Source organism: Strix aluco, chromosome 16 (genome assembly GCF_031877795.1).
Source record: "Strix aluco isolate bStrAlu1 chromosome 16, bStrAlu1.hap1, whole genome shotgun sequence".
NCBI classification, from domain to species: Eukaryota; Metazoa; Chordata; class Aves; order Strigiformes; family Strigidae; genus Strix; species Strix aluco.
The window spans coordinates 8489561-8500155 of record NC_133946.1 but is presented as its reverse complement, the minus strand read 5'-3'; the positions used below and the strand labels follow the sequence as shown (position 1 = coordinate 8500155).

General features: G+C 41.9%; 1 protein-coding gene across 3 annotated transcripts; it reads left to right on the top strand.

Moving 5' to 3' along the window:
* The first annotated feature begins 213 nt into the window (after positions 1 to 213).
* On the top strand, positions 214 to 8877 carry DHCR7 (7-dehydrocholesterol reductase). Of its 3 annotated transcripts, XM_074842339.1 has the most exons (10): positions 214 to 315; positions 965 to 1048; positions 1788 to 1882; positions 2430 to 2533; positions 3436 to 3658; positions 4329 to 4419; positions 5079 to 5292; positions 5747 to 5951; positions 6849 to 6980; positions 7571 to 8877. In XM_074842339.1, the coding sequence occupies exons 4-10, from the start codon at positions 2436 to 2438 to the stop codon at positions 8033 to 8035; spliced, it is 1428 nt and encodes a 475-aa protein (XP_074698440.1). In that variant the 5' UTR covers positions 214 to 315; positions 965 to 1048; positions 1788 to 1882; positions 2430 to 2435; the 3' UTR covers positions 8036 to 8877. The 3 variants fall into 3 exon arrangements, with proteins under 3 accessions (XP_074698440.1, XP_074698438.1, XP_074698441.1); XM_074842337.1 differs by lacking the exon at positions 1788 to 1882; XM_074842340.1 differs by lacking the exons at positions 965 to 1048; positions 1788 to 1882 and having other exon boundaries at positions 225 to 315.
* Positions 8878 to 10595: the final 1718 nt, after the last annotated feature.

Here is a 10595-nt window from a genome sequence, read left to right as displayed (position 1 = left end):
ACGACCGTGGCGGGCGCAGGGACCCCGCGCCCGCTGCCCGCCGCTGCCCCGCCCACCCCGTCTCCTCAGCCCATGGGTTGAGCGCGCTCCGCCAATGCGGCGGCGCCGAGCGGCGCGGGGCGCGGCGGGGATTGGTCGAGACTGCGGGGCGGGGCGGGGCGCGGCGGTGATTGGTCGGGACGGCGGGGCGGGGCGGAGAGGCGTCGCCCTGAGGCGAGCGGGAGTGCCGCCGGTAGCGGGTGCGGAGCTTCGCGCCGGTAGCGGTAGGAGCGCGGCTGCGGCGGGGGGACGGGCGGCACCGGGCAGCTTCCCCTGGTGAGTTGTCCCCGCGCCGCCTGCGGGCAGAGTCCACCGGAGCGGGGAGCCCGCCGGTGCGCGGGGGGCTGCGGCTGGGGGGGGCGTGCCTCGTGGAGAGCCATGTTGGGCCCTGGCGAGGGGCGGGGTGGCGCCGGGGCCAAGGCGGGTGGAAGGGAGCTCGGTCAGTGCCCCCGGACTCCGGAGGTGGGTTTTGATTTGCGGCCCCTCCCGTTCCCGCTAGCGCTCCCCGAGGTACCCGTGTCTGACGTGAGGGGCCCGCCCGGCGGGAAGGCGCTGCCCCCGTGGGTCTGCGGAGCCCTCCTGGGCAGCCTCTGGCGCGGTTCATCTCCGCGGCAAAACACGGGGCTCTGCGGAGCAGGGCGTGTTACCTAGGGATTTTCCCTTAAAATAGGTATTCGTGAACAGGAGTCTGCCTGATTTTTGTGGGACAAAATCTAAAAGTGTTTTTTTGCCACACTGATCGCGATTCTCTTCAGTAAGTCCAGAGAATGCTGATGAAGAGCACCAAACACATGAATTATTACTGCTTGAAAGGACGTGATGTGAACTTCACTCTGAACTGTACATTAGATATGTGGGTTAGGCACCAAATGGGGAGAGCTTCCGAGTGAATTGTGTGGTTGACATGATTATTGCTTTAACACAGTGTGAGCAGCAACACAGTACTTCATCATTAAGCCCTGAAGTTTGGACGCAGAGGAAGAGTGCATCTCCTGAGTTCTCTGCCCAGGTGATATTTGAATGCTGAGGTTTGCTTCAGGCTCTTGTTAAGAAGCAGACAAAGGGTTTAGGAAAGCAATATTCGGGGTGTGTTTAGTGGGGTAACAGAAAGCTTGCGTTTATAGAAATAATCGTTAATAGGAATATGATTTCAGCAGGAGTCCTGATCCAGAAGTGTTAACGTGTGTTAAGTGACATGGGAATAGTTCTGAACATGAGAGGCTGTTACTGCCAGCAGACAGGGTGTGTCTGTTTAGGGAATAGTCCTAAGCAGGCACTTGTTTAAATTGCTCTGTAGAAGGGCAAAACTTGGTGGCAATTGTTGGCGTTTAAATAGGGGGGAAGCACGGATCCCATGGACAATGTATTAAATGCCAGCCCTTCTCATCTAGCCTGTTTCTAGTTCCAGTAGTTAGATAGCGATCTTGCTTCTGTGCTGTTTGGTAGGATTAATGGTAAGTGGTGTGTGTGGGTGGATCTTGCACAAAACCCCAGGTGCTGCCAGCTACAGACAGGTTTTTGATGAGTGCTCTGCAGGCTGAGCTCTACAAAGTAGCTGGGCTGTTTGGCTACATAAGAGCCTAAAACTAACCTAAACACCATGACAATCCTCAACCTAGGATTTCTCTTTTGGGTCTCTTAGAAAAGAGGCCTGCTTTCTCAGTAGGACTGACAAAACAGGTGGAATTCTTAGAAATACTCAGAATTTAACTGAGCAACTTGTTCTAAGTTGTCCTTGCTCTCCGCAGGGGCAGGTGAGGTTGGGCTAAATGACATCAGAGGTTTCACGTGACCTAAATATTTCCAGTTCTGATGGTTCCTGAATAAGAGCCTTTCTGTTGTGGTAAAATTCTTACTGGTATTGTTCCGTGTAAGAATTAGTACTACTATTGTAAAGCAAAACTAATGCAAATAACTGGAGTGGGCTCCCACACTCTAACTGTGTTTTCTTTGATGTAGCTAACATATATGGAGCAAGGGGTCAGTACCAATAATGTTACAACAGTAACAATTTCTCTAATTAAGAAAGGCAGTTAGTTACAGAACTTTATTTTCAGAGATTTATAAGAACATGGCAAAACAGGTTTTTTCGTTTGCGTCTTACATGTAAGTAAGAAACCATATATTATACAATATATCTTAAATTTCCAGTTAGCAAGAAGTTTAATGGGTTACTTTGACATGAGTGTTTTGATTATGTTTTGCTGAATATAAGATCATATGTAATTGGGAAGGATTTTTTCCTTCCTACCCTCTTCCCCCAAATTCCTTGTAATCAGAAGGCTATATAATAGTTTTTAATAATTTTCATTTGTGTTTTTATTCTGTAGAGCCATAAGAATTACTGAGAACCAGATGGAGTAATACCATGAATATTTTCTTTCATGCAGGACATCATGGCAGCTCATCAGGAGAAAAAACCTTCTGAAGAAAGAAAACATAAAAACACCCAAAATCATACTCGAACATCTCAAGTCCAGTGGGGAAGAGCATGGTGAGAGAAGCTTATGGGCCCTAATTAGTCCTTGTATTTCAAATTGGTTCATGCTTACTCTTACAGATGCTACATTCCTTTTAAACTTCACTTTATTAATAACAGATTGTTGCATTGCCCATCTCCTGAAAGCTCCAGGATAATGAGCTGTAGTAACAGATGCCAAAGAAGAGTTCTTCAAGATTTTTAAGATAGAGAGCTTGCCAGATGGCTCGGTTTAAAATACAGTTCTCCTTGCAGAAAAGGAAAGCAAATCATAAAAATCAGTAAAATTTGTAGTTCCTTCAAAGGCTGAACAAAATATTTCCTGACATTTGGAGGACAGGCTTCCATCTGTGGTATTGCCAGCTGACATCTCCTGCCCAAAGCAAGATTTATGACTCATATCTCTGTTCTCAAAGAGTTGTGCAAGTATTAGTAGAGTATTTTATTGCAGCTGGAAACAGCCATGGGTGTTGATACAGTTTGCCACTATAGACAGTGTGTGGTAGAGCGAGTTCAGCTAATGGCTGTCCAAGGTCTGTCTGTCTGTCTCTTCGGTGTTTCCAAGCTTTGCGTAATATTCTTGTGATTCTGTTACCACTTCCGGCGAATACTCTACCAGTTATACCCATGATTGCCATCAAAAATATGAAGGCTGTAATAATAATCTGCTTTTTGGAGGGGAGATAATACCTATTCTGTAGCTCTGGTCAACTAGCAGAGTTTTATAACCATTTGTAGTAAAGTATGTAACATGCTAAGTTTTTTAGTTATTTGACCCAAAGAAATGTATGTGCCCTGGAAATATTTTCTGTTTTCATCCAGTTAATATAGAAAGTCCACTGCAAAAATTGCCTGCCTTAATCAAACCACTGTTCTAACTGAAAGCTGGAAAAAAAAAGTTCTTTTTTGGATTACAGGGAGGTAGACTGGTTTTCCTTGGCAAGCATCCTTTTCCTGCTCATGTTTGCACCACTTATTGTATACTACTTCATAATGTCCTGCGACCAGTACCAATGCTCTCTGATTGATCCAGTCATCGACTTGCTCACGGAGAAAAAACATCTGTCTGACATCTGGAACAAGACTCCTACACTGACCTATAGGGCTGCTGGCATCTATACCCTTTGGGTCGCTTTCCAGGTATATTATTGAGTTATGATCTAGGTGTAGTGGCTGGTTTTTTAAACAGCTGTTTGATTAATCCTTTTACACGAAGGACAATGGAATGTCTGGCATTTGCTCTTTGGTGTTTCTCACTTTCCGTGGCTTTTTTGAATCCCAAAGAAGCTTATAAACTTGAAAAATATATGTGTAAGGAATATACGCAAATATTCCTTGTGTGACATATTCCTTGGTGTTTTTAAGAAAAAACAACTATATAACAACAATATCAGTTTGTTTTAAATTAATACACCATAAATATATCATAAACTAACACTGCAGAAGGGCTGATATTTTCTATAGACAGACAGGAAAAGAACATTGATATATGAAATATAATTCACATTTGTAAAATATCTTCAGACTTACCAAACGAGTCCAATTTTTTTCCAAATTTGAAAACAACTTACATATGACACAGATTAACTTCAAATAAAATTATAAGGATCTGGATCTAGTTACCAACTGTCCTGCCTCCCCACCAAAAAAGGGTGACAACATGTGAAGAACATCTTTAGAATTGTTTAATAGCTTGGACATATTACTAGTCTAAAATCCCAAGAGGTAAATCTTGCCCTGTTTGCTTATGCGATACTTAACGGAAACTGCCATGTGTTGCATTTGGTATAATACATACTTTCTCTTCTAGGTGTTTTTGTATGTGTTCATTCCTGACTTCTGCCATAAATTTATTCCTGGATATGTAGGAGGTGTACAAGAAGGTGCTGTCACCCCTGTTGGTAAGTTCTTCCTTAGAATATATGCACACCATACAGTCTTTCAAATGATAGTATTTCTGTACTTACGATCTTTAATAACCCATATGTATCTGGAGGAAACATGGACATAAATGCTTTCACCTTCCTCATAGGTTTACTTCAAACAGAAATGAAGCAATCTATGTCATCTTTTAGAATAAATGATAGAATTTCTCTCTCTTAGTGTTACTAAAGATATGGCAGGCACCATGCCAGCAATGGAAAATACAGATTGATCATTTTGGCACTTAAAATCAGCAGTGGACTATTGATAGTGTTTGTCAGTGCAGTTGCACCTGCTGAAGCTAAGTTAACCCAGAAGACTTGAACAAAATGCATGATGTGAACTAAGTGTTGCAAAGGGTAACTTTTACCTTAGTTTTAGGAGAGACTCCAAATTCACTGTTTTGTGAAGCAAGAGTGAAGAGGAAAACTCAGCCTAACAAAGCCTGATGGTTATGGCAGAGTCTAATGAAACTTTCAGAAAAGTGCCACAGGATACTTAATTGGGAGGGTGAGGAGAGTAAGGTCATTTCATGAGCACTTGATTGAGCCTCTGTGTACTGTATGCATATCCATAGTAATAAAAAGCTGCACTAATGGATATGACAGTAACATTCAATTTTTTCTTCATATTTTAGGTGTAGTGAATAAGTATGAAATCAATGGACTTCAGGCTTGGATCATTACCCATGTGCTATGGTTTGCAAATGCCTATTACTTCCACTGGTTCTCACCCACCATCATTTTTGACAACTGGATTCCTCTCCTGTGGTGTGCCAATATCCTGGGATATGCAGTTTCCACATTTGCAATGATTAAAAGCTACTTTTTCCCTACCAATGCCAAAGACTGGTATGTGAGTTTTCATAATGAGAGAATACTAGGTAATCAGATATATAAATTGAATGCTGCACAGAATAATAATGACAGAATGTATTTTACTGGCACAGAGGGATAGGCTGGCGTATGACTGGTTCTTTGCTTCATTAGCACCATCCTCTTTCATGCTGCATGTCGTGTGACTGGCAGCCCCAGTGTCACAGAAGCTGTGACACTGTTTGTCACACATAGGATGGATGTAAGGTTATGTTAGACTGTTCAGAAGTGTTACCAAGAATAAAGTAGGGTACCTTTGAAGCTAAAATGTATCTCTACTTGCGTAGTGCTTTGTTGGATCAATTTTTGTTATCTTGCACAACATATACTTTTATCATTTTTATTATCAAGTGAATCTGAAATGTGTAGTCAGAATAGTAATGACCTCTGTGTATAACTGCATACACTTCTCATTTTTTATACTTTCTAGCAAATTCACTGGCAACTTCTTTTATGACTACATGATGGGGATTGAATTTAACCCTCGAATAGGAAAGTGGTTTGATTTCAAGCTGTTCTTCAATGGGCGCCCTGGTATTGTAGCCTGGACTCTCATTAACCTTTCCTATGCTGCTAAACAACAGGAGCTGTATGGTGAAGTAACCAACTCCATGATCCTCGTCAATGTCCTTCAGGTAAATGCAGAGGAGAAAAATAAGAAATCAATTTGGAAATAAACTACTATTGAAGCAGAAAAAAACTGCTTGCATTGAAATTGAACTTGAACAGTTTTTCCTGGCCGGAACAGTGGTGATGGACTGGGACTTGGTTCTTTGGACACTTGTATTCATTCAGAGTGCTGCTGTAAATACTCTGCTCTGTTCATTTGGTGTGCCACCAGTGGTCATGTCTGCACCAGCAGATTTCAGTGTAAATTTAAAATAAGAGATACTTTTCTGAGCCTATGTTCTGGAAACAGGCATAGCCTGCTCTGAATCCAAATTGAACAATGACAAATTCTGTGGCTTTAGTTGGAGCAAGATTGGGCTGGTGTTTTTTCTGAGGGCAGCACCGCACCTAACTTTTTTTTTTTAAACTTTATGTGTGTGAGACATGCAGAACTATAGATGTCTCTGCATCTAAAAATAGCCAGTCAGGTGCTGTGCTTTCTACTGAGGAGACCCCAAAGTAATAAGTATAGATAATAGTTTGGATTTATTCATTAATATGTGTACATGGGGGCCCACTCGATAGAAGCTCTATTCCACCTCTCTGTAAGCACACGACTCGTTCAGCAGAAGAGAGGTAGGGGTTGTCAAATGCCAGTACACTTCCTAAGTGTATGTCCTTGCAGCAGCACACTTGCCTTACTTACCTTGGGTGATATTGCTTTACATTACTTATCATTGCTTTACATGCAGTATGTTTGTGTGATGTTCCTCTTAATGCCCTATTTTTGAGGTGTTAAAATAAAACCAGAAGTCAGTTTTGAGATCTTATCGCAAGACAGCACAGAAAGATTAGGCTGATGCTGTTAATCAAGATAACTGGTGACAGTGCTTTGTTATTAATGTGAAACTGTTCTGTTTCAGGGTATTTATGTTTTGGACTTTTTCTGGAATGAAGCCTGGTATTTGAAAACCATTGATATCTGCCATGATCATTTTGGATGGTATTTAGGCTGGGGAGACTGTGTGTGGTTGCCTTACCTCTATACTTTGCAGGTAAAAATGTAGTACGATACATGTTTGGGCTAAAAGGAAATAAGCTTTCCAGAAACATTCTCCACAGCGGTTGGATTTGTATCTTAAATTGTTTCTAGACAGTTTGAATACTGAGTAACCATTACAACATCCTTTGTAACAATTCACTTGCAGAAAAGCTTACTGTCCATCCGTGGAATTGACATATTTTCCTCTCCTCCCATTCTTTTGTGCCCTTTTCTGTCACTGTCTGTTGTGTATTTTTATTTTTTTCTGAATCCTTGCAGTCCCTTTTTGTACTCTTGCATGTAGAGGATATTTTTGGTGGGTGGTTTGTTCAGGTTTCTTTTCTTCTGTCCTGGTTGGTCTGCATCCTTGCAACTTCTCTCTTCTTCTTGTTCCACCTAACAAATAGAATTTTGGACAGAGGGGAGGGAAAAAAGAAAAAAAGGTAGGATGCAGAGTTTTCTGAAAATCTTCCACAGTTTTACTGGTAGGGTGGATTTTTCTATTCTTTCTTCTACTCTGTTCTGGGTCACTGTAGGTCAAGGAATAAGTCTGGCATCCTGAGCGTACATTTCAAGTAAATTGTCTCTTTTTCTGCTCCCCAGGGTTTGTATTTGGTTTACCACCCTGTCCAGCTGTGTGCAGCTAATGCCATAGGGATCTTGATACTGGGCATGATCGGCTATTACATCTTCAGAATGACCAACCACCAGAAGGACCTGTTCCGTCGGACAAATGGCAACTGCAAGATATGGGGGAAGAAACCGGAGTATATCGAGTGCTCCTACATGTCCGTGGATGGGACCAAGTACTACAGCAAACTGCTGACCTCGGGGTTCTGGGGGTGGGCACGCCATTTTAACTACACAGGAGATTTGATGGGCTCCCTGGCCTATTGCCTGGCTTGTGGGTTTGAACACATCTTGCCTTACTTCTACATTTTTTATATGACTATTCTGCTAACCCACCGCTGCATTAGGGATGAACACCGTTGTTTCAGCAAATACGGGAAGGACTGGAAGCGCTACACTGCTGCAGTGCCTTACCGGCTCCTACCAGGAATATTTTAAGGCTAACACTGAATCCAGGGAAAAGTAAAAAGAAACTTTCTTTGGAGGTGAAGTGAGTTGATCCACATCGTTAAACTAACAAAAACACTTTGTGAAGGACACTCATACTGTTCTGAAGGAGAAAAGGTGGCTGGATGATATTCTTGCTGTACTGAAGGAACATGCAGGCAGACTGTATTTGAAGTAAATGAAATGAGGCACTGAAATGGCCTGTTTTCTTAGAAGTCTCTTACCTGAACTTTTTTTTTTTTTTTTCCTCTCTCAGAATTAACTTGGTTTTGAAGAAAAGTTACATGTATTGAGACTCCTGAAATCTCCGAAAGATGGGAGGAGGCCTTACCCTTCAGAGTAGCAGGGTTCTGGAACCAGTTTTCGGTGACTTACGGGAGGAGGGAAACAGTTGTCTCATCTGTTTATGAAACAAATTGTATGGCATGGTTGCTTGTGACAGTCATAACCCAGTCAGTAACTCCTGAAAGGAGGTTTTATTATTTGTTGCTTTCCAAGGGGTCAACTGGGGAAATACTGAACTGGTGATCCTCACCTTAAACTGGTGTGTGGGAAGATTTTTGTAATCTAATACAAACACCTGTGAAAGCTAATATAAATTGGTGTAATTCAGAAGTTACATTACTTGACAACACTTGAGAATATGGTGCATGACCAACTGGATGTTATTTTGATACTGAAACCAAACTTGCTTTGTGAAGATACTGAGCATACGTTGATTTCTTTAGTGTGGATAGAAAACTTTGTCATTTGTAAAAATCTTATTTGTAAAAGTTTAAGAAATAAATGCTTGGTTCCAAGACAAGTAAAAAATACTGCCAATTTTCTCTTAAGCTATTTCTTCTCTTGTTACATAGTTACCTTTCAAACAGTTACTGGGTTCAAAGGGAGCTCTTCAAAGAGTGTAATTCCAAGAGCTGGTTCAAGAATCCATAAAGGAGAAACAAATAAACAGAAAGAGGGATCATAGTATTAACCATGCATCTTGTAACAAGCTAAAAGGCTCAATATTTTTTTATTTTTACACATAAATATACAATTAGTTTTTGCAGTAAGTGGATAACTGTGTAAATCAGTTTCTTGTAGGAGCTGCCAAATGCACTGATCTTCATGGCAGATTTGAATGAGATGTGTTGGTGAGTATGTGTTTGGGTTTTTTTGCCATGTTCCCTGAATGGATGGTTTTGGCAGGAGAAAAAGGTTCTCACCAAACCTAGAAAACAAACGTATCTTGTAATTTGGCTTTGTTTCAGAGCTGGATGTATGAGTATGTATAGAGATGCCTTCTTAGAGAAAGTTCTTCTAAACCTAGTTTTAGCACCAGCAGACCTCATAAGTATTTTATCACCATTTTGCAGGTAACAATTTCAGTACATTGCAGTGTTGTTAACAACAGTGTTTTCATGGGGCTGGGAGTAGCCATATCTGACCATTGCCACTCCCAAACCACAAAGCATTCCCATGGAATTAAAAGTTCTCTGGTAACATGTCTAGTAACCAAATGGCTGGTTACAAACTTTATAATGTCTTCATATTGCCAGATAGTGCTTAAAATCCATATATTTAAGCACACTGAATTGATGATGCAATTGGCAGTACTAAACTTCATAGAAGTATTCATAGTTTCAGTTATATTGAAGGTCACAGTTCAATCTTTCTGTCTGTGTGACAGTTCCGCACTGGGCTTTATCATGGAGGTAGGTGTCCTAAGGCTTGTGTGTTGCTTTAAAGCAACACAGTTGTTAGGGTTTTGGATAATTAATATAGTGGAGGAAGAGTTTGTATAAATCCTGGATGTCAAAGGTCATTGTAGCTCACCTTCCTACAGCTCCTGACTTCATGTGAACTTCCAGTTTGAAGGGGGCGACACCATTTCCTTGTCCTTTGGAAATAAAAAGCAGAATCCCTTCTGTGTAGCACCCGGTACAAAATGCTGTAGCTATGCGTCTGGAAACAGCTTCGTAGGAAGTGGGCTGTCTCAATTAATGATGCTTTTGAACATGTTTGTATCTGTAAACTTGTTTAGATGCAGCAGCCAATTCAAAACGGTGCGGTGGGAGGAGGAATGATGGCCATGATAACAGCACGCTCGCTGGGAACAGACGCATTGCTGAGGTGGAACATTGGGACTTTGCGCTCCTGTGAGTGAAGACTTTCAATACAAATACTGAAAGGCAGGGAGGGGGGAATCACTGCCTTTACTGGAAATATAAAGCCCAATATCTTAACAGTTCACTAAGGAGCAATGCTTATAAAACAGTCAATTTGAGAGAACTCGGTGCAGAGGTGTGAGCTTTCAGGACTGTTGGACCCCCTCAGCTGCTGGCGTGGCATTGCTTTAGGCTGTCCCTGACTTTGCTGGAGAAATTGGACAGTTTCTTTTCTCAGCTTCCCTAAGACCCCACGCTTGCATCCTTTTCAGTAGCCTTGGAAATGGCACTGACAGCTTCCTGTTAATGCCAAGGTTATTGAACTACCGCAAGGTAATCTGGACTCTAAATCATGGTAGCCTTGCACGGCACAGTATGCTCCCTTCTTTTCACTGATAAAT

Coding starts and splice junctions, on each gene's coding strand:
- DHCR7 (XM_074842337.1), top strand. CDS start 2,436: ATGGCAGCTCATCAGGAGAAAAAACCTTCTGAAGAAAGAAAACATAAA. Junction 5,293..5,746: donor CCTACCAATGCCAAAGACTG/GTATGTGAGTTT, acceptor TATACTTTCTAG/CAAATTCACTGGCAACTTCT. Junction 6,981..7,570: donor CTTACCTCTATACTTTGCAG/GTAAAAATGTAG, acceptor TCTGCTCCCCAG/GGTTTGTATTTGGTTTACCA.